This window comes from Melanotaenia boesemani, chromosome 23 (genome assembly GCF_017639745.1).
Source record: "Melanotaenia boesemani isolate fMelBoe1 chromosome 23, fMelBoe1.pri, whole genome shotgun sequence".
Lineage (NCBI taxonomy): Eukaryota > Metazoa > Chordata > Actinopteri > Atheriniformes > Melanotaeniidae > Melanotaenia > Melanotaenia boesemani.
The window spans coordinates 1,881,656-1,905,348 of record NC_055704.1 but is presented as its reverse complement, the minus strand read 5'-3'; the positions used below and the strand labels follow the sequence as shown (position 1 = coordinate 1,905,348).

The 23,693-nt window shown below is 40.8% G+C and overlaps 2 protein-coding genes across 2 annotated transcripts; one reads left to right on the top strand and one right to left on the bottom strand.

Annotated features, from left to right (window-relative positions):
* Positions 1 to 1,298: 1,298 nt before the first annotated feature.
* b2m (beta-2-microglobulin) lies at positions 1,299 to 3,781 on the bottom strand. The gene is made up of 4 exons (XM_041977586.1): positions 3,625 to 3,781; positions 2,532 to 2,804; positions 2,254 to 2,296; positions 1,299 to 1,884 (listed from the first exon to the last, which is right to left on the bottom strand). The coding sequence occupies exons 1-3, from the start codon at positions 3,686 to 3,688 to the stop codon at positions 2,283 to 2,285; spliced, it is 351 nt and encodes a 116-aa protein (XP_041833520.1). The 5' UTR covers positions 3,689 to 3,781; the 3' UTR covers positions 1,299 to 1,884; positions 2,254 to 2,282.
* A 2,561-nt stretch (positions 3,782 to 6,342) lies between these two features.
* Positions 6,343 to 20,764, top strand: hspa14 (heat shock protein 14). Its single transcript, XM_041977555.1, has 14 exons — positions 6,343 to 6,452; positions 7,504 to 7,584; positions 9,038 to 9,120; positions 9,746 to 9,794; positions 9,891 to 9,996; positions 10,066 to 10,156; positions 10,240 to 10,344; positions 10,724 to 10,885; positions 14,058 to 14,213; positions 14,366 to 14,468; positions 18,032 to 18,247; positions 20,028 to 20,192; positions 20,279 to 20,346; positions 20,420 to 20,764. The coding sequence occupies exons 1-14, from the start codon at positions 6,396 to 6,398 to the stop codon at positions 20,496 to 20,498; spliced, it is 1,521 nt and encodes a 506-aa protein (XP_041833489.1). The 5' UTR covers positions 6,343 to 6,395; the 3' UTR covers positions 20,499 to 20,764.
* Positions 20,765 to 23,693: the final 2,929 nt, after the last annotated feature.

Genomic DNA, 23,693 nt, shown 5'->3' with positions numbered 1-23,693 from the left:
GAAGAGGAGACGGGACATCCAGAGCAGTGTCCATGATTTTCCTGTTAGTAATTTATTCCATCAGGCTGCCATTTCAATCATTAGTCAGAACTATTATTTGGTTTTATTTTGAATTAATGAGCATGCAGATGGATGTGAAATTCTGTGAAAGGGAACATGTTTGAACATTTTTTAAAAGGTAACAGAATAGTTACTTTTCTGAGTAATTAAGTACTTTTATAATGCTGTAACTCCGTTACTACTGGCGTTACTTTTTGCAAGAATAGTAATTATAATTAATTACTGTTTTAAAGTAACGTGCCCAGCACTGCTCATAGGCATGTTTCTAATCCAACAGACTGGAGATGTGACCATCACAAATGAAATGATTCTTTTGAATGACTCTTTTATATGATGAGAACTGAGTTGTAGTTGTAAGCGGTTCTTTTCTTGGTCAGATGTTTGTGGCTGCAGGAGGTGGATTTTGATATTGCAACAAAAGTGAGAAACCTGAAGAATCTGGATCCGTAAATCCAGAAACTGGAAATAGAAGCGAGTCGTTTTAATTTACAATATAGTTTAACAAACTGTTATTGACACATTTTTTAAAATGGTCTTTACTTTGAAGTTGGATCAAACTAATTAAACATAACCATGTAAAAATAATTTGCAACCTGTGTGTTGATCAGCTAATATCAGTAATCCAGACCAAACACGTCTACATGTCTACATCGATGTGCAGTCACAGTGACTTTATTCACTGAAAGCCATGTTTTCATTCTATCACTACATAATCTATAAAGAGCAAAGAACATCAGACTGGATGAAAATATGGATTAAATCGTTTTGTTGTTTCTAACGTGATTTACTTCTGACTGGGGGGTAAACAACAAGCCCGGCTGTTAGCCTGGTGTGGAGCAACTAGCTGCACAGAATAAATCTCCAAGCTAACTTTCGTGGGACCAAATCAAGGAAAAGCTCGGCCAGGATGAACGGGAACTCTGAGCTCTTTCTTGTCTCAGGTTTGTGAAACAGCTCTGTGGGCTCGTGCAGGCGTTTTGTTCTGCTTGGTTTGTGTTGCAGACATTTCCATACGTCCACGTTTGCATCGCTGATATAGACCTTCCACATTTTACTGATTCCTTTAATAAATGACATTTTTGTAAACTTGCCTCTGTGTTGCAGCCGTTCAGCAAGGCTGTAACTCTATGAACACAATATATTTGTTCCTACTTTGTTAAATGTATTTTTGTACTTTTAAACGATCCTAATCCTTATTTTAAAAAAAACTTAAACTTTATTAATAAACAGTCAAAACATTTACAGGAGATTATTTATTGGAGGGTCAAACATTTTTATTAACATAAATGAATCAAAACAATGAGAAGCCCTCCATCTAGTGTGGATAGAAAACCCCTGACCACATTTTTACAAATCCATGTGATTAATATAAAAAATTAAACAAAAGGAAGTTTGTAATGAAAAGTCCACATCAGGATTTTATCATTTGGGAGTTAAATGCAATATAAACAGTTAAATTACAGATAAGTACACAAGCTACAACCAAACATTTAATAATTAACATTTAATCTTCACCCTGTAAAACCTGATGTGTCCAAAAGATAGAAAATCATTTATTGGTTATTTGAACTTTTTATTGGAGTTTTAAGCAAAGTAATTTTTTTCTTAATGCAAAGTTTAAGAAAAAATTCCCTCAGATCTATTTGGACCTGCAGGGCGTCGGTAAAGACACGTTTCTGGTTTTACAGGTTAGATTCCCAATCACCATGAGATGATTCTAACAGCAAGCGGAGTGGAAGGAGAGCGGAGAAGCCGGGTGGAGGCGCTGTGATGTTTGTGGGTGGAGATGTGACGGATGCTGAAGCTGAACAAACTACTGGAGGTCTAAAAGAAAAAAAAGAGAACATGGAGATTAAAAAGCCTCCTGGAGCAGTCAGTCAGTCAGATAATCATCTTCAATGGAAAGCTAAATAAGGTTAATAAAAATAATCTGAATAATTCATCCCGATGCAGAGAAATAATCTGGTTGGACATCGATGGGCTGTTTGCTACGACCACAAACCAGAAGAGCGTTGATGTAAACGTCAAAACAACATAAACAAGCAGGTCCGTCCGAGACAAACATCCTTTCATTATTACTCATAAAAATGCAACGCGTCAGGAACGGCAACATGTCAGCTCGGCTCAGAAAGTCTGGGACTTTCCTGACGGTGGCTGGACCGCATCCAAACAGACCTTTGATCAGATACTCACCAAGGCCTGCCTCCAGGACTCCACCACATCTACATGTTCGACTCTGGAACAACAGAAACAGAAACAGAAGATATTTAATCACCTGAGACTGCAGGAAACATTTAGACCTCGATAAACAGCATGGAGGAGATTCTCAGCTTTAAACCTACTGAAAAGATTCAAATCTAGAACACATCACAACATTTTCTTCTTTAGTTGCTAGACAGAATTTTGTGTGTGTGTGTGTATATATGTGTATATATATATATAAAGTGTCTGAGACAGCCGGCAGAGCTCACCCCAGGCGTAGTCTTTTTGGACTGTCCCATGAGTAACCCTGCAGATGTACTTATGACCCTCCATGGGGGTGAACGGGGCACTCTTGGTCAGATGGAAGTGCCAGTCCTGCTTGAAGGCCAGGTCGGTCTGCTTGGTGTTGGGGAGCTCCTGGCCGTCCTTCACCAGCTGGATGGTGATGTCAGGGGGGTGAAAGTCGCTGACATGGCAGATCAGAGTGTTATCCTTTCCAAACTCTCCAGGGTCGCGGGTGTACACCTGAACTTTTGGTGGAGCTGAAGAAAGGAAAAAACAAGCGGCTTTTATCATCTGACAGTGGATTTAATAAATATCTACTGACCTCCACTCAGCTGGTTATTAACATCTCACGTCAGCATCATTACCAGTTTCTAAAGTAAACCACATTTTACTGCTGTTGAAAAAACGGCAACATAACAATATCTTTATTTAAGCCACATTCTCATTAAAATTATGATCTAATATACTTAATAAAATGTTAGTATAAACTATAATATCATCAACTTTTAATAAAGTAGATGATGTAAACAGACTGACGGGGAAAGAAAATGGCTGAATTTATGCAAGTCATTGTTTTATTACTGTTTGTTTTTTAGATGAATGCTACTACGTCAACGGGAGAAATGTTTAACTTACACTTCAATAAATAAATAAATAATAAATACAAGTATAAACATAAAGTAATAACCTGATTAAATGAAGGTTTTCTTGTTTCCAGCAGACTGCGTGATCAGGAAAACGAAACTAAAAACGACTGAGGGGATTTCCACTGAAATCCAGCCACCACTAACAAATTTCTTTATTCAAGGATAATCTCTTCTCACATTTAAAAACAGACCTTTTTTTGTTCATCTTATGTTAATTTAGAATTAAATATTTATATTAATATTTACTTATTTCCTCTAGCGTCAGAAAGCGAACATGAGCTGTTATTTAAATTAGGTTTAAATAACAGAAGTGATGTAGTACTTAGTCTAGTTTAGTGAATACAGATGAAGGACAGATGGTTTCTAATATTATTCAGTAAACACATCTAGATATTATCAGACAGTTCAGAGCAGAAAATCTGTAACTTACTCAGTTTGGACTGAACTGACAAGCAAAGAGCTGCCAGAGCTGCAAGACACAGAATATGCTTCATTTTGGTTCTTTTTCTTCTTTTGTTGGTCAACAACTTCAACAATCCGTCTGCCCAACGTCGTCTCTGAGCCAAACTAAAGCGAAAGTGTCGGGAGACCACATTCAAAGCCTCACAGACCCCGCCCACTTTACGGTGACGACCAATCAGTGATTTTTCTCAGCTCGTTACCAGGCAGATTACTAACAAACACGTTCGTACGTTCATTGTGGAGGGTTGAGAGGATGTGTGGATGGAAACTACAGATAGATAGATAGATAGATAGATAGATAGATAGATAGATAGATAGATAGATAGATAGATAGATAGATAGATAGATAGATAGATAGATAGATAGATAGATAGATAGATAGATAGATAGAAGGAAAAACAATGTTGTAATAAAAAAAAGCATAAAAATCTGAGGGTATTTATATATATTTAAATATAACTAATATAATATAATTAAAATAGATATTAGGTGGGTATTTAGTATATAATATAGTTAAAATTGATATTAGGTGTGAGATTCACACAAAACAATGTTGTGGTTTATGAGTTTCAAGTGTTCTTTTGGTTTCACTTTATTGCTGAACCACATGATGTGTCGTAGTCCACTAATACATAACTAAACACACAACTACAGGGGAACAAAGTCTGCTAAATGAAACAAAAAATATGACTGTCTAGAATATAAATAAACGAGGACAAGGTATCCTGAAACACACAAGGAAATAACAAAATTAGAAAAAGAATCAACAAGAAAGGCTGTTAAATATCACGTCTCTTTATTTTTGTTAGCTCAGATGTAATTTTATTCTACTTTGTTAATCCCAGCTGGGAAATTCTTCTCTGTATTTAACCCATCCTAGTTCCTGGAGCAGTAGGCTGCCAGATTCCAGCACCCAGGGAGCATTTGGGCATTGAGGACCTTAGTCAGGGGCCACAGTGATTTTTTTTTTTTTACTGGGGACTTGAACCCAGGTTCTCCAGACCCAAGCCCAACTCTATAACCACTAGGCTACCACTCCCACCTTTTTTTTGTTTTAATTAATTTATTTTTACTTTTTTATTTTATTATACTTTATTAATCCCAAGCTGGGAAATTTTTGATTTGAGATTTGATGTTTTTAACTGCTACCATCTGGTAAAACAAGGCTTATCCATTGCTTTTCTTCTAGTTATTATGGCTAGAATAAAGCCAGGGCCAGTGGTCAGATATGTGTAAGACTTTCATTTGAAGAACACATTTGTTTAAGTCACACCTTTCTGACTTTTTGTCAGTTCAGTAGAGGAGTCGTTTGTTCATGTTCATGCTGTCAGGTGGACATAGGGACTCATCATGTATGTTTACATATTTTTCTGACTTTGTGTATGGGGTCTTTTAACTGTTTGTTGTCTTAACTGTGTTTGGTGGTGATAGAAACGGTTTTACTGAGCTGTGAGCTGAGATTCTGGACTTTGGGTGGATACCACACATGTTTATAATTACATCTACAGACCTGACGTTACACCCGGAAATGAAATGTTAACCCCTTAATTACCGGTAGCAGAGGCTGCAGATTCAGTCAAGCTAAACAGTCAAGCTAAGAATTAAATATTAGAGGATTATAGGCCAAGAATCTGGATAATGAAGCAGTGAAGGTGCATGGATGGAAGTTATTGTACACATTGTGAATATTTCTCTCTCCTCACCATCCAGAAGCTGTGAGATTCTCATCCTGCTTTCTGTCTGTTCACCTGATGCTGATATTCATCACATATTGTTCCTTCTGTGTTTAGAAGGAAGCAGCTTCACAGCTTTAAATTCATCCTTCTGACTTTTTACCTTTTAGATAGTAAAATTAGGTAAAAAAAAAAAAAAATTAGGTAAAATTTCATCCATCTTTGTCATGAATATTTGATTTAATATATATTAAAAAGTATTTTAACTGTTGGTGTTTAAAGAGAAAACTGCTGCTAAACCTGTTTATGTGTTTAGTGCAGGGATCTGCAGCCTTTCCAATCCAAAGAGCCATTTTTCCCTCAGCCAGCTAAATAAAACTAGTTTTGAGACGCAAATATTATTAGACATTAAAAATAAAAGACTATTTATAATTTCTTTTATAAGTATCTATAGTAAATTAGTTGTCATTTTTGAAAACCACATTTTTATGGTAAATGGACTTGTACTTATATAGCGCTTTTCCAGCCAGTTTGACCACTCAAAGAGCTTTACACTACTTATCACATTCACCCGTTCACAGACACATTCACACCCCGATAGACATCGGGAGTCAACTTGGGGTTAAGTGTCTTGCCCAAGGGCACTTCGGCATGTAGTCAGTGGAAGCCTGGAATCGATCCGCCTACCTTTCGGTCGAACGACGACTGCTCGTCCTCCTGAGCTACAGAGCTATGACTATTTTTAGGTTTTAAAATAAAATAGTAAAATAGCACACTATCTTCTATGGGATGTAGACATTTGTGAAGACAAACATATATATATATATATATATATATATATATATATATATATATATATATATATATATATTCAGTGCGTGTGTGTGTGTGTGTGTGTGTGTTTAAAAGGAATTAATTTTAAACAATAAAATTAAAAAATAAAAAAGAAGAAAGAAGAAAAAAAGATGAAGCGGGAAGGTCCACCGGAAGTTGTAGTTCGTAGCCGGAAACGTTCGTTTGTGTGCGTCCTGTAAATGTCTCCGTCTTTCTCTTCCTGTTTTCCAGCATGGCTGCTATAGGGGTTCATTTTGGTTATACGTGTGCCTGTGTAGCGATTTTTAAGGTAAGTCACGCGCAGTTTTGACATTTTCTGTTTATTTTCCAGCTTTTTCCCCAGATGTTTGACAGCTGCAGATTCGTGGATTTATTTTGACCGCCAGAGATGTCGGTGGTCTTCAGACTGCCGGTGTCAGCTTCAGTCTGTATAACGGAGATGGGGGAAACCAACGATACAGAAACTGTAGAAAGTAGACAAACACATGGATGAAAGCAGGATGGTTGAGTCATCATGGTTGTAGATTTGTGGCTGATGTGGAGAAAACCGAGCTGACTGATAGATGGAGGAAGAAAAATAACTAGTTCACACCTGGAAAGCAGACTGGACACAGGAAGACATTACTAGACGCAGAAAAACCCACCACCACTCTGAGTTCAGCAGACACCGAAATATTTATTTATTTTGAGCTTCTGGTAACATTAGAATTTGTGGTGCTGATCTCAGTTTAATGAGAGAGAGAGAGACATCCCTCTAATGGAGAATACTACTGACCATCAGTCATGTAATGTGTAATAAATATCAGACATTAAAGCCGTTAACAGACTCCTCTACCATTTTGCAGAGCTAATATTTAAGTGAATATAATAAATTTTATTAGATATTTTTGGAAATAAATGTGACTGAGCCATAATAAAATCTATACTCTCATCATCAGGTCCACCTTCCAGCACCGGGTAGGACTCTCTTTTTAGATTGTTAGATTGATAGATGGAAGCAGGTGGTGGAAACCTTCCTCAGAGGTTTTCTCCATATTGACATGACAGCATCACACAGTTGCTGCAGATTTGTCGCCTGCATCCATGATGAGAATTTCCTGTTCCTGAAGTTTCTTCCGAAATACGTAGACCAACAACCATGCCACGATAAATCACTTTCTTTACTTTCATCCTTTTTCTTCCTCGTTCTGATGCTCAGTTTGAGCTTTAGAAATGTGATTGGCTGATCTGATAGTTGAGCAGGTGGAGCTGGTAAGGTGAACGGTGTGTGGGTGTAGATTTGCTTTGTAAGCAGAATCGAACCAGTGACTGCATGGCGTGAACCGTGTTCTGTTGTTCAGGATGGACGGGCTGACGTGGTGGCGAACGATGCAGGAGACCGCGTGACTCCAGCTGTGGTCGGCTACAGAGACACGGAACAGGTACCGTTTAGAAGAGTCTCAGAAAAGAAGATTTACTGAGTGTCAGAACGCTTCCTGTTATTAATTAAACCTGCAGTTTTATTCATTTTAATAATTATTTTACATGTAGAAATGTTGTAATTATCAGACAAGAGTAAAAACTAAACAGTTTTTAATCCATTTTCTGATCATTTTTCCTTAATTTTAAGCCAAATTTCATTATTTTATTAAGGTGTGTTTGGTTAATTATATAGATGTATTTCTGCTTTACGCACATTTAAATAAGCTAATAAAGTTTTTCTGTCCATTATTTCTGACGAGATGCTCTAAACATTTCAAAATTATTTTAAGTCACAAAGTCGATTATTGAACTGCGGCCGAGAGTGTCCTGGTGCCAAGTGCACATGTGGACACTCTTATGCCTGAACAAGGTGTTTGTTATGGACTTTCCATGACGAGCACAGAAGTCCAATAACAAAACACCACTCGGATTCATATCAGGGGGGCTGCTCCTCCCAATCACGCCCCTCCAGGTCTCACTGTCATTGCCCACGTGAGCATTGAAGTCCCCCAGCAGAACGAGGGAGTCCCCACATGAAGTGCATCAGCATCCGGGCATGTCCCACCAGGAGGAGACCCCGGTGAAGACCCAGGACACATCAGAGGGACTACATCTCTCGGCCGGCCTGGGAACACCTTGGGATCCCCCGGATGTGGCAGAGGAGAGGGAAGTTTGGGTTTCCCTGCTTAGGCAGCTTCTCCTGGGACCGACCCCGGAAAAGTGGGAGAAAATGGATGGATTTTTTGGCATGCGTACTTTTCCAGTTTTGGTCATACACCATCTTGGAGTATGAAAGCTACACAATCCATCAAACTAAATACAGGAGACCCCAGATCCCCTGCGGACCAGATGTTCTGTCTTACTGCCACCTAGTGTTTATTTCCAGCCATTAATTAATATATCCGGGATAATTTCGTCTTTTTCTGTGATGTCATAATGACACTAAAATCCACTAAAACCTTTACAGGTGAACTTACTTTGACTGTCTCTCAACATCTAAATGCACATGTCCAATGGGTCAGTGTTTCAGTGTTTATTCTCCAGCATGTTCTTTACCAACATTTTTCACCACAAAAACCCAGAAGAAGTTTCTGAGCCATGAACAACTAAATGTTCTGGTTCAGGGACAGCTTGTGTCTAAACAGTTCTCTTCATCATCCTCTTCATCAGGCCTGGACCACACCAAACACATCTAGTAGATTTAGTTTCTAGAAACAGATGAAGGAATTACCAACACATGCTTCCACTGAAACATCCTACATTCACGTGGTCTGGCGGAGAGGATAGATCGAATATGAATGCTTACAAAGCCTAAAAATCCCAGAAAAAAAACTTGATTTTCACGTCTTTGTGTTTACAGAGCCGTTCCTGTCTGCAGTTCATTCATTCATTTGTTCTGTTTGTATTTTTCAGATTGTAGGAATTGCAGCTAAACAAGGACGAGTCCGTAACGCTGCCAACACAGTTGTTAAAGTGAAGCAAGTTCTGGGGAGAAGGTGACTACATTTACTCTGACTTTAACTCTGACTGGTTAAAACATGTTTCTGCTGCAGGTGACCTAGTTTTTATTCATCTGGTCTGCTGGTCGAACCAGTACTATCCCAGTTCTACAAAAAGCAGCATGCTGTGTAGAATATAAATAACAGAATTTCAGGATGTTGTATTCTCAGTAGAAGACAAACAACATCTCAGACGATGGAACTGAGACGTTTCACCATGTGATGAAAATATGAGCTGATAGTGAATCTGATGCAGCAACACGTCTGGAAAAAGTTGGAACAGGAGCAACAAAAGGCTGGAAAAGTAACTGGTTCAAACCAGAAACACCTGGAGGAGCATTTGATAACTAATCAGGTTAACTGCAGTCAGTAGCATGACTGGGTATAAAAGGAGCATTTCAGAGTCTCTCAGATGGAAAGATGGACTGAGGTTCACCAACCTGAGACAAACTGGATCTAAAACTGGAACAGTTCCAGAAAAATGTTCCTGTCGACCCAACTTTACGAGTTCAGGTTATTTAGTTATCACCGGCACATAATAAAATATCTTCGTAGAAGATAAATCATTTGTCTTTATCATTCTTCATCAGAGCTAAATCTTTTATTTCTTTCCTGTTGTCAGATTTGATGATCCAGAAACACAAACTCATAAAACAGAGACGAAGTGTCAGGTGAGTTTTTATCGCTTGACATCAGATCAGCTGAACCCCACTCTGAGTGGGCTTTCTGTGTGACGTGAGCCTCTGGGCTGTGCTTTGTCTGTTCAGGTTGTAAACAGAGAAGAGAAGCCGTACTACGAGATCACGGCAGGAGAAAACCCAGAATATGTCGCTCCGGAGGACGTCGCTAAGCTCATCTTTAACAAAATGAAAGGTAGTCGGTCTAAAACATCCTCACTCTGTTAAAACATGAAGAGTTGATGGATGATTCCTGTCTCCATAGAAACGGCTCAGTCTGCCCTGGGTTCCGATGTGACCGAATCCGTCATCACGGTCCCGTTTGAGTTTGAGCGTGCTCAGAGACGAGCTCTGAGGTGGGATACATCCCTTCCAGCAGTTGATGATGGAAAACCTTCACTGGCAGCTTTAAGAATAAAAGCTGATGCTTTCTGTGCAGAGAGGCAGCTGAAGCAGCAGGTTTCCACGTGTTGAGGATGATCCATGAGCCGGCTGCAGCTCTGCTGGCTTATAACATCGGACAGGACAGCTCTTCTGGAAAGAGGTACGGAAACTAAACCTCCAGGTTTCTGCATGATGTTTCTCAGCTGTCAGACTGGGAGGTAAAATGATGTAAAATGAATGTATGAATAGATGTAGCAGCATAAAGGTCGACCAGAAGAAGAAAGCAGAATTAATTACTAACAGAACTTTGTAGAAATAACACACAGATCAACAGTGACCAAACCTTTTCTCGTCTCATCGTTCTCTCAAGTCTTGGCTTTCAGGAGAAAAAACACATTGAAACAAACACACAACAGAAACTATTTCAGTTAAATTCAATTCAGCGTTATTTGTATAGCGGCACTTTACAGACAAATCAATTCTACATTTACATGTTTACACTTTTCCTCCAGCTGGTTGAGTAAACGTGTGTTTTGCAGCCATGTTCTGGTGTATAAACTGGGCGGGACGTCCCTGAGCGTGACGGTGCTGCAGATCAATGGAGGAATGTTCCGGGTTCTCAGTACTCATACGGACCACAGCATCGGAGGAGAGAGTTTTACCCAGGCCCTGGCCCAGTACCTGGCCTCAGAGTTTAAACGGTACGTCTCATCTCTGATCCAACAGAAGATTTTTCACTCTGATTTCATGAGCTTTTACTGAATTTGTTGAAAGTTTTTTTTTCCATTTACTGCCTGTTGTATTTGTTCCGGTGTGTTTGAGTCTGTACAGCCTCCTGTCGAGCCTCTGTTTCTGCTCCAGTTGTCTTCATGACGACCTTTGTGGACATTTTTTATGCTAGTTTAAATCTCATGATTCCTTCGATCGTGACTGTTTCTGTGGATGTGATGAGTTGCTTTTGCCAGCATGTTCAGTCACATTCATTCAGCAGACACAAGGATCTGAAATGTCTTAGAGACACAACTGGTGAACTGAATGAGCTGGGAATTAAAACAGCACCTGAGGTTTGACAGGTAGTTGTCCAGCAGGAGCTTCCTGTTGGACGTCTTCCAGCCATGTCTTTTACTGTCCTGACCCACCGTGGTCCAGCTTGGATTGGAAATGATCAGATAGCACGTCCAACTTCAGCTCCAGGAACGTCTGGTCTCTGTGTAAAATTGAAATAAAACAGAATTTTTATCAACTCGCATCTCATTCCCAGTAGAACAGAAATTCAATTCAATTTAGCTTTATTTGTATATCGCCAATTCACAACCTCATCACAATGTTCATAATAACAGCTTAGTTAAGAAAACCAACGACTTCAATCCCCATCCTGAGCTGCAGGAGGCAACAGTGGAAAAAAAAAAACCTCATTTTAACTGGAAGGACAAACCTCCGGTCGAACCAGAACCAAAACCTGACTCAGGGACGGCAGAGAGATGATAAGTTAGAGCCCAGTGCATCATGGGACGTCCCTCAGCAGTCTAAGCCTATGGCAGCATAAATAAGGGATGGCTAGACCCTCTAGAACTATTAGATTAATCAGGAAGGAAGGTTTTAAGCCTGATCTTAAAGGTAGAGAGGGTGTCTGCCTCCCAAACCCAAACTGAGAGCTGGTTCCATAAGAGAGGGACCTGATAGCCGAAGGCTCTGCCTCCCATTTTACTCCTAGAGACTCTGGAATCACAAGTAAACCTGCAGAGAAGATATGGAACTATGAGATCTCTGATATACAATGGAGCCTGGTCATGGAGAGCTTTATATGTGTGGAGAAGAATTTTAAATTCTCTCCTGGATTTAACAGGGAGCCGAAGAAGCTAAAACTGAACAAATATGATCTCTCCTGCTAAATCTCATCAGAACTCTCGCTGCAGCATTTTGTATCAGATGGAGACTTTTCAGGACATATTTGGGTCAGAACATCAATAAGGAACTGCAGTAATCTAATCTGGAAGTAATGAAAGCGTGGGATAGTTTTTCTGCACCACTCTGAGACAGGATGTCTCTAATTCTAGCAATATTACGTAGGTGGAAGAAGGCGGTTCTAGAAACCTGTTTTATATGCGAGCCAAGGAACAAATCCTGGTCAAAAGTAACTCCAAGGTTCCTCACTGGAGTACTGGAAGCTAAATTAATGCCATCCAGATTATTAAACATAGCTAGAAAATTTTGTCCTGAGTTTTTCAGGTCAAAGAACAACAACTTCAGACTTGTCTGACTTTAGAAGGAGAAACTTCAGTCATCCAGGTCTTTATGTCTTTAGGACATTTTTGTAATCTAACAACCTGATTGTTTTCATCAGGCTTCATGGAGAAGTAAAGCTGAGTATCATCCACATAGCAGTGAAAGTTTAGATCATGCTGTCTAATGATATTACCAAAGGGAAGCATAGTTAACGAGAAAAATATTGGACCAAGTACAGAACCCTGAGGAACTCCATGACTTACTTTGGTGTGTGAGGAAGACTCATTTACATTTTCAAACTGGAATCTATCAGATAAATATGACTTAAACCAGCCTAATGCAGTTCCTTTAATTCCAATAACATGTTCAGGCCTCTGTGACAGAATGTTGTGATCAATGGTGTCGAATGCAACACTGAGATCTAACAAGATGAGTCCAGACAGGAGTCTTTATCTGAGGCCATGAGAAGATCATTGGTAACCTTCACCAGGTCTGTCTCTGGGTTAAGATGAGCTCTAAATCCTGACTGAAATTCTCCAAACAGATTATTTCTGCTCAAATTGGCATGTAGTTGCGGTGAAAGCACTTTCTCAAGAATTTTAGACATAAGGTTGGAAATAGATCTATAATTAGCTAACCCTCCTGGGTCGTTTATTACAGCAGTCTTAAAGATTGACGTACATATCCTGTCAATAGAGATATGTTGATCAGATCCAGTACAGATGTGTTGACTTAGGAAAATACTTCCTTAAATAGCCCGGTTGGGATAAGGTCTAGAATACAAGTTGAAGGTTTAGATGAAGCTATTAAGCTGGTTAACTCAGAGAGCTGGACAGGACAGAAATGGTCCAATCAGAAATATGCAGACGTCTCTAAGGCTGCTGTGGATGAGACATCATCAATAGTGGGAACGAAAACCTGGATTTTCTAACAGAAAAAACATATTAGATGTTGAAATTGAGACATTTTGCCATTTCATGGTAAATATGAGCACATTTTGAATCTGATGGCAGCAACACGTCTGTAAGAAGTTGGTCCAGAGAAGAGGGCGCTGGTTCTGGATCCTGTTCACATCTGGCTTTTCCTCTGCATGATGGAGCTTTAACCTGCATTAGTGGGTTTCAGGGTGAACTGTGTTCACAGACAGTGGTTTCTAGAAGTCTTCCTGAGTCCATGCAGTGGTTTCCAGTAGAGAATCATGTCTGCTTTTAATGCAGAATATCACCAGCATCCAATCTTGTCCCCTGCACACAGAGATTCCTTTTGGTTCTTTTAATCATTTGATGATATTCTACACTGTAGATGGAGTCTCCACAATATTAGGTTGAAAAACATTTTTTCTGAAATTGTACCACAAATTTTAGACCCAGTTTTTCTCAGATTGGTGAACCTCTGTCTGAAATGCTCCTTTTAAACCCAGTAATGTCGCCTGTTTCCAATTAACCTAATTAGTTGTTACTTTTCCAGCCTATGTTGCTTCTGTTCCCACTTTTTAGTGAAAAAGTCTCAGACAAAAAAGGCCTGAACTATTTTAATAAAATCTTGACTGTTTTTATGTGATCCATCCAGACCAGATTTGATGTATTCCAGTCCTTTCCAGAGCTCGTTTCCAGTCCTCTCAGTGAACCTGCTGCTGTTTGTCTGCAGAACCTTTAAACACGATGTGAGCGGTAACGCTCGGGCGATGTTGAAGCTGATGAACAGCGCCGACATGGCCAAACACTCCCTGTCCTCTCTAGGGTCGGCCAACTGCTTCGTGGATTCCCTGCACGATGGCATTGACTTTGAATGCAATGTCTCCAGGTGAGCCGTCAAACTGAGGTCTGAATGTTATTAGAGTCTCTGAAATGTTGAAAACTGAAAAGTTTGTGCTTAATTTGTTAAATACATTTACTCTGAATCTGAACATTCAGAAATTGTTTCATTAGCATGTTTCTGTTTCTTAATTTTGTCAGAGCTCGATTTGAGCTGCTTTGCTCCTCCCTCTTCAACAAAAGCATCCAGCCAATCAGGTCGCTGCTGGAGGAGGCAGGACTTCCTGCTGAAAACATCAACAAGGTGGGTTTAAAGGATCTGAACTTCTTCCCATCACCGACATCAGGACCAATAGCTGCAGTAAAATGTTGTCTGTGATGAGCAACACAATTTCCACCTTATCCAGAGTAAAATGATTCACCAGACTTGCAGCACAGAGGAAAAAGTTTCAGACACATACAGCTCAAAGATTTTCACTTTGCCTTCTTATCTCAGTGAAATGAGGATTTTATTTAGACAACAGTAGTAAGATGTTGGAACATACCTGACATGTTTCAACTGTCACCTGCAGCCTTCCTTAAAAACGTCCGCTGACCCGTTGCTGACGAGTTGCTAACACGTTGCTGACGAGTTGCTAACACGTTGCTGACGTGTTGCTAACACGTTGCTGACGAGTTGCTAACACGTTGCTGACGAGTTGCTAACACGTTGCTGACATGTTGCTAACACGTTGCTGACATGTTGCTAACACGTTGCTGACACGTTGCTAACACGTTGCTAACACGTTGCTGACGAGTTGCTAACACGTTGCTGACGTGTTGCTAACACGTTGCTGACGAGTTGCTAACACGTTGCTGACGTGTTGCTAACACGTTGCTGACGAGTTACTAACACGTTGCTGACATGTTGCTAACACGTTGCTGACGAGTTGCTAACACGTTGCTGACGAGTTGCCAACACGTTGCTGACATGTTGGTGACCCGTTGCTGACGAGTTGCTAACACGTTGCTGACGTGTTGCTAACACGTTGCTGACGAGTTGCTAACACGTTGCTGACGTGTTGCTAACACGTTGCTGACGAGTTACTAACACGTTGCTGACATGTTGCTAACACGTTGCTGACGAGTTGCTAACACGTTGCTGACGAGTTGCCAACACGTTGCTGACATGTTGGTGACCCGTTGCTGACGAGTTGCTAACACGTTGCTGACGTGTTGGTGACCCGTTGCCGACGAGTTGCTAACACTTTGCTGATGTGTTGGTGCCCCGTTGCTGATGAGTCGCTAACACGTTGCTGACATGTTGGTGACCCACCACTAACACGTTGCTGACGTGTTGGTGACCCATTGCTGATGAGTCGCTAACACCACCACTAACACGTTGCTGACGTGTTAGTTACCTGCCGCTAACATGTTGCTGACGTGTTGGTGAACCACCACTAACACGTTGCTGACGTGTTGGTGACCCGTTGCTGACGAGTTGCTATCGCGTTGCTGACGAGTTGCTAACACGTTGCTGACTTGTTGATGACTTTTTTTCTTTTTAAGTGAGATGTATTGGTTTGCTTTGTAGAAAACAATCAATCCCTCCATCACAAGGAAAGAGAGAGGCCAAAATAACTGTGATGTTATTTAGAAACCAGATGTGGGCTTTTAAATTATTTGTATCGTTTTGAACCATTTTGAAAAGTATCATGAATTGTATTGAACTAAATTGCGTTATAAATAATAAAGTCAAACTGTTGTTAAATAATTAATGAAATGCACTGTGACCAGGGGTGAATCACGTCGCATCAGCAGGGGGCTTCACTGTATCATTACTGTATCGCAACACTAGCAGCGTATCGAGATACGTATCGAATCGGCCTCGTGGTGGGGATTCACATTCCTAATCTACATCTACAATATATCTGCTTTTCATCTGAAACTTCTTTTAATTTAAAGTAAATACCTCAAATTATTAGTTTTATTGGTATTATTATATAACATATTTATATATTTATTTATACATTTATATAGGGCTGTGAAAAATAACTTGGTAACGGCTGTAACTAATTTATGTAATTAATTTTGTTAGTATTTTTAACCCTAATAACGCATATGCGGCATACATCCGTCATTTCCCTGTTATGAGGGTGGAAAATGGAGAAAGATGGACAAGACAAGCTGGCTGGCTCTATCCATGGATTTCAGAATAAACTCAACATTAATGGAGCAACTCATGGACGTCACCTCCATGGAGAATGGGGGTTTTGCTTCCTCCCTCTCCTCTCATGTTGTTCTGTGAATCATGACAGCTGTCGGTGATCAGCTGATCGGCTTTTGCGTGTTTTTAAGGTTCAACTGAAAAGGAGGAAACTAGTGGTTCATAGTTTACACCGTCACATATTTACCTCAAAGTGGTGATGTTAGCAGGACCTTCTCTAACACAGTAGCTGCTGGTGGTAGACAGGGTTTATACTTCAGCTATGCAGAGGCGGGTCTAGATAAGTTATGATGGGGGGCAGGCAGGAGCACTGACCAGGAAAAGGATGTAAAAAAAAAAGTGAAGAAAAACTAGTAAAACAAGCAGTCAATGACGTATTTTACCAGCAGCTGTTTACTTTGAATGATGCTGCTGTAGGATTTTTATCTCTGTTACACAAACACTCACATTTTAATGATAAAAGGAAAAACTGTTTTTATCCAGATCATCAGTTTTATCAGAGTTTCTTCATCAACGTCGGCTGTTTAACTTCAGTCGTCACATCTGCTGCTTTTATGACAGAGATGATCACCATGGAGACGGCTGGTGAGATGATAATTTATAAATTCTGAATGATGATCTAGATCAGGGCTACTCAATTCGGTCCTACGAGGGCCGCAATCCAGCAGGTTTTCCATGTATCCCTGCACCAACACACCTGAGTCAAATTAGGTGGCTCTAACAGCCAATCAGGTTCTACACAATAACTCATTAATTTGACTCAGGTGTGTTGGTGCAGGGATACATGGAAAACCTGCTGGATTGCGGCCCTCGTAGGACCGAATTGAGTAGCCCTGATCTAGAACATGGTAGAGATGATGCAGAACAACATATAGAAGTACATTACATGCTGCATTTACTGACCCTTGGACATCTGACGTTTACCCAAGAGAAGCTCAGTTAATACTAAATATTTGTAGCATCGGCTCGTTCTGGTGATACATATCAGGTATAGTTGCGAATGGCGATTAATCATGATTAATTTGTAAGCTGTGATAATCTAAATAAAGTTTTTAATGATTTGACAGCCCTAATTTATATTTATCTGATTTATTATTATATTATTTGTTATTGTTTTTTTCTGTTTATATACTGTTTCCCCCTGAAGTATACTTAGAAAATCACATGTTATTGATATAGAGGTATATCCAATCAATATATTAAACAACAATACCATTTAATGCTTTCACTAATGATGTTTTTCTTATTATTACTATTACAACTAATATTAATAAACACATATACTCAACTTCAGTTCTAATGCCTCCCCCTCCAGTTTGTTAAACTAGACGTACTGTCGTCTTTATTATGTTTATTCTCAGTATTTATTTTGATCATATATGTACTGTATATATTATTCATAATATTTACATACATTAGTAAAGATACAGAATAGATAATTATTATTAATTAGCACTGTGTTAACCATCCACAGAATAATTAAGTGAATATTGTATTAGGAGATAAATAATAGAACAATATCGTCCTAATCTTATCATCCTAATAACGTGTGGATCCTGGAGGTCATGTGTCATGTTCCGTTTTGTATGAAGAAAAAGTAAGAAGGTGTGTTTATGTACCTGAGCTGAACAGAAGCTGTGTGTGTATGTGCTGTGTTTCAGGTCGTTCTGTGTGGCGGCTCGGCCAGGATTCCTCGTCTGCAGCATCTGATCCGTGAGATGTTTCCTGATGTGGAGCTCCTGAACTCGGCTCCTCCAGACGAGGTGATCGCCATGGGAGCAGCTGTGGAAGCAGGTCTACTGGTCGGCAGAGACGGTCTGACCTCTGAAGACGAGTCCATCACCGTAGACGTTTCTGCCACAGACATCCTGCTGAAGGTACCCTCGGCTTCTAGTTCTAGTCTGACAGATCCATCTGAAGTTTGTTCCACGTGGAGCAGAACCAGTGAAACTAAATCAGGAACCAGATCAAAATAATCCGACACACTGAGTCAAAAATCTGTCCACCTGAGGATGGACTGTGATGATGATGAGGATGAAGAGGTCCTCCTGAAGATCTAAAGTTAGGTTCAGATATTAAAAAATCTGATTTCCACCGTTTAATTTAATCTGTTATTTAAACAGGATTTCTGGAAAAAGAAAAAAAAGTTAAAAAAAAAAAGCTCAAATGTTAACATAATACACCATCCTAAACCCTGATTTTCTTCTTTCATATTCCGGTTCCAGCCACATAAATCCTGTTAGTTGAAACTATATTCTACTTTAAACATATTTCACCATCCTGCCGCTCCTCCAGGAAGTAGCACGTACCGGTAGATGGCAGGACTCCTTCATACGTTTGTACAAGAGAAGTCTCCTGAGTGACAAGGATGGTAAATGGTCTGTATTTATATAGCCCTTTTACCCATGATGGCGGAAGCTGCCATGCAAGGTGCTCAACCACGACCCATCAGGAGCAATTTGGGGTTTGGTGGAGTTTCAAACTTGGAGTTTGAAGGGCCGAGGATCGAACCGGCAACCCTCAAGATTCAAGATTCAAAGCTTTTATTGTCACATGCACAGTAAGAAAACAGGTTTCCCTGTACAGTGAAATTCTTGCTTTGCCGTCCACACTGAATGCCATAAATATTCAAAGTATATAGAAAAGACTAATTTAAGAAGAGCATGCAAAAGAGTAAACATAAAATATAAACTATAGGTAAAATATAAGTAAAGTAATCTATGTACATAATGTGCAGCGTGCTACATAAACTGTGCAACATTCAGCATTGAATGATTAATTGTGCAAAAAAAGAACTGTCATGAGGTAGACGGTATGATACGTGCAAATACTGAATAATAATAATAAGGTGTGTTGATAATGTAAACAGTCAGTATGTGTAAATGTACAGTCCATTGTTACAGACTCCAGTCTGCTCTTAACTGTTATGTAGATAGTATGCAAATGTACGGTCCAATGCTACAGTCTCAGGCTACAAGACGACCACTCTACCCACTGATCCACGCCGCCTCAGAAGAAGCAGAAGAAAAAACATTACCTAACCAGAAATATAATAAAACTAAGACCAAAACAACCTTCTTTCATCATATTTACTCGTTTGATAAAAGTATTTACACAGTTTTAATTTTGGTCATGGATCATTTATGGTTTATTTATGCTTCTAAAATCCAGATTGTTCAGAGGATCGGCTCTAAGCATCTTTACGTGGTGGGAGGAAGAAAATGTGGAACACTTCACCCACTTTACCAGATGAAGGAACCTCTAATCTTAATTTAATCTCACCTCATCTTCTTCCTCCTCTACAACAAAGCAGCAGAAACTGATCAGTGGTGATAATCAATCACATTTTTACATCTTCTGTGGTTTCTGTCTGAATATGAGGCATGGATTTAGTGAAATGGGAGCTGATTTTAATAATAATCGGGATTTATTTGATTTAAATTAATTTTAGTTTCTGCAGTGAGTTGATTTAAAGCAGTGTTTTTCTGCAGGGCCCCTTTCATCGACAAGATCTGTCAATAAATGTCAATAATAAAAACACTCAAATCTAATTAATAGAATTATTCTCATCATCAGCAACGTTTAGCATGAAGAACCAGAACAGCCGGTTCTGACCAGATCGTCTGATGACCACTGGCGCTTTCATACTTTCTGCAGGAGGTGGATGAATCCGGAGCAGAGACGTTCACGGTCCTCCTCCCGTCCGGAACGCCGCTTCCCGCCCGCAGACATCACGTCCTGCACGGAGAGGGAAAACTGTCCTCGCTGCGTTTGGACATTTATCAGAGATTTGAGGCAGCGCAGCCAGAAAAACTGGCGGCGGTAGGAAAACCGGTTCTGCTGCTTCCTGGTCGTTGGTGGGAACCGTTCTGACATCCAGTCGCTAATCTGTTGTGTTTACTCTGCAGGTTGTTGTCAGAGACCTGCAGACCAAAGAGGACAAGCACAACATCGACGCCGTCCTGACCATGAAAAGGTACTGCTTCTGAAAGATCGGCTCTTAGGTTGGGGATCCATTTGGGCTTCAGTGTTATTTCTCTCTGTTTCAGGGACGGTTCTGTTCATGTTTCATGTGTAGAACAGAACAATGGAATGTCGTCCGCCGTCTCCATCCCAGCAGCTTCATAAACACACAGTTCTACGGTCCGAGCCGGTGGAGGAGGACTGGCTCTGCTGGTTTTAACTCAATAAAAACTCAACGTTTGTGTTTGTGGTGAAATGATGCAAACTGATCTGTGCTGGTTCTAACAGAACATTCATTTCATTGTATCCTGACTGGGAATCCCTCTGAAGTACCACATGGAGTTTGTAGTTGTTAAGCTCCGAGCAAGGAGTCGGTCGAAGTTCACCAGATTTACTGCATTAAACGTAGAAAGTCTGATTTCCTCGCTGCAGATGTGCCCGGTTTTTTATCTTTGTACAAACATTTTACACAAAAACATCAACTCTGATCAGAAAGATGTTACACTTTTAAGAATGCTCCATTGACAATTCTTGTGTAGCACAATTAAATTTTATTCCTGTTGGAACATAACAAAGAAAGGCACTTAGTGGCTGTGTCTCATGTGCTGCTGCGTTACACGTATCTGCCTGACAACTCACTCTACTGGTGACGTTGTCAGTTCACACATATTACTTCCATCACAGTGAAAGGATCAGAAAATAATATCTTATATACCAAATACAGAAACCTGTATTCGATCCCTGAGTACCCAAACTACTGTATAACATTTGTGCAATTACAGCTAGTACTGTCTTGGATAAACAACAGTTAACACTCCTTTATAACCTCTTACTGCTATTAAAACAACATTAACAAGAATTTAAACATTAATAATGCATTTCAGAACCACAACGCTTATTTTGACAATAACCGGAAACTGTTTAATACTCCGCTTTTATTGTGAAGGATTTACCGGAAGTTAACTACCGCCGCTAATGGCCATTGACTACTCCACCGCGGGAAATGAGGGTTTTGCTACCGGTAGCTTCTATACTGTTAGCTCGTACTTCTTTTTACCTAAATAAAGCTTTTATAATGTTCTCAGGCCATGCGTCAGCGGGAGTTAACCTTATGTCAATTTCTCCTGGTTACACTCAAGTATGTAAAGAAACTTTTAACAAAATGCTGAAGCATTATTAGCCTCGTTAGTGTTAGCTTACTTGTTCCCGTACATCCCATCATTACAGATGTTTAGTCTCTCTCACACCTGTTGGAACATAACAAAGAAAGGCACTTAGTGGCTGTGTCTCATGTGCTGCTGCGTTACACGTATCTGCCTGACAACTCACTCTACTGGTGACGTTGTGTCGACTTACAGCAACACCAGCCCACAGCTCCCTCTGTTGGCCAAAAGTTATACGTGCTCTTCCAACATAAAAGTGGATCACACAGACAATAATGGTAATTAATATGGTCCTCTACAAGTTAAAATTAGGGGGGGTGAGGTATTTAACAGAACACTCTGCTCAGTCTTTATTAACACATAGCACCACACTCTCCCCCACTTTTTGGAATGTCTCCCGACATTTCAGACCTAAACATTACCACGGTCGCCATAAAAGTCTCTGCTCACTGTGTTGAGTCTCTGAAATTTCACACTGTTGTGCGACCAATGATGGTTGTCCTAGTTCCTCGTAACTCAATATGACCAGTGGGTGTCTGAGTCTGTGTGGGTGCGTTCTTACCACTGGCGCTAGATTTTCACCCCACCCACCGCATTCAGGGACTGGCGAGACCGCTAGGTGCAGTTCATCTTGTGCCGTAGGTGACAACGCATCAGCACCCTCTTCGCTCTGCAGTGGTGCATCTTCTTCTGAAGTATCCTTCTCGGGCTGGAAGGGTTCTGCCTCTAGATTTAGCGATGCCCGAGTCTGCTGCTGTGCTCCAGTCTGCTGCCTCTCTATGCTGGCTGACCGAAGGTGCCACTGGTAGACGCCACCTTCCTCATCATCCTCCGAGTTGCTTTCGGGTGTCATCTGCTGCCTCCGGTTGTGATGGGATGCCCTCTTCTCCGTTGCAGGCTGCTGAATCCTCTTCTGCTGCGGTCCACTTGCTGCTAAAGACAGCTCAAGGGGTAGATAGCTGCATGGCAACAGTAGATTTCTGTGGACCACCCGGTCCCGCCCCTTGCCGTTCTCCGGACTGATTCGATACACTGGGCTGTCATCACCCCTCCTCTCCTTCACTCTGAAAACTTGGTCCTCCCAGTAGGACTGAATTGTCCCTGTGCCTCCTCTTTGAGTAAGGTTCCGTATGAGAACCCGATCACCAGGCTCCAGAGCACTACCTCTGACTTTCTTGTCATAGTTGGCCTTTCCGCGGGCTGCTCCTTTCTCTGCAATCCTGGCCGCGATCTGGTAAGCCTCCTGCATCCTCCGTTTCCATTCACTCACATAGTTCTCGTAGCTCCCGTGGACTTTGTCTCTCTCAAAGTTAAACAGGAGATCGATTGGCAGGCTTGGGGAGCGGCCAAAGATAAGGTGGTAGGGTGCATATCCTGTGCTCTCATTTCTGGTGCAGTTATATGCATGCACAACCTTTGCCAAGGACTCCTTCCAATCCTTCTTCTCCTCCTCTTCTAGGGTTCTCAGCATGGAGAGCAGGGTTCGATTGAACCGCTCCACCTGCCCGTTTCCCTGGGGATGATACGGTGTTGTGTGAGAGCCCTGGATGCCTGAGAGTTCTTTCAACCTAGCCATCAGTTTGTTTTCAAACTCAGCCCCCATGTCGTGGTGTAGTTTCTGGGGGAAGCCAAATTTCAGTGCAAAATCATTGAAGAGCTTGTCAGCTACAGTCTTGGCTGATTTGTTTCTTGTCGCGTAGGCCTGCGCGAACCTCGTAAAGTGATCCATAACCACCAATATATATTCATAGCCGTTTTTACACTTATCCAAGTGCAGAAAGTCAATCGACACCAGCTCGAATGGATCGGGACCAGAGGGGCACGGGTCGGTCTACTTGGTTTCTTCCTTTTGACACATTCACAGAGGTTGGTCACAAAGTGTTCTACAGTCTTTTGCATTTGCGGCCAGTAGAACCGTTCTCGGATCAAATCCAGTGTCCTCTCTACACCCAAGTGTCCCATGTCTTGGTGCAACTCCTTGAAGATCAGTGGGTGGTAGGACTTGGGTGCCACCAGTTGCTCACGTCGAGAAGTCCTCCGATGCAGCACACCATCTTCACCCAGGACAAGCTTTGTCCACTGTTTCAGCAGTATCTGAACGTCTGGCTGCTCTGTCCTAATCTCAGCCCTATCTGGTCTGCACTTTCTGTTCTTATACCAGATGACTCGTGCCAGAGCTTCATCTCCTTCTTGAGCC

Bases quoted from the DNA above. Each gene is read 5' to 3' on its own strand.
- hspa14 (XM_041977555.1), top strand. From the start codon at position 6,396: ATGGCTGCTATAGGGGTTCATTTTGGTTATACGTGTGCCTGTGTAGCG. The intron at 14,214-14,365 runs GTGAGCCGTCAA...TAATTTTGTCAG, and splicing joins TTTGAATGCAATGTCTCCAG to AGCTCGATTTGAGCTGCTTT. The intron at 18,248-20,027 runs GTACCCTCGGCT...TACTTTCTGCAG, and splicing joins CCACAGACATCCTGCTGAAG to GAGGTGGATGAATCCGGAGC.
- b2m (XM_041977586.1), bottom strand. From the start codon at position 3,688: ATGAAGCATATTCTGTGTCTTGCAGCTCTGGCAGCTCTTTGCTTGTCA. The intron at 2,805-3,624 runs GTAAGTTACAGA...TCCTTTCTTCAG, and splicing joins GTCAGTTCAGTCCAAACTGA to CTCCACCAAAAGTTCAGGTG.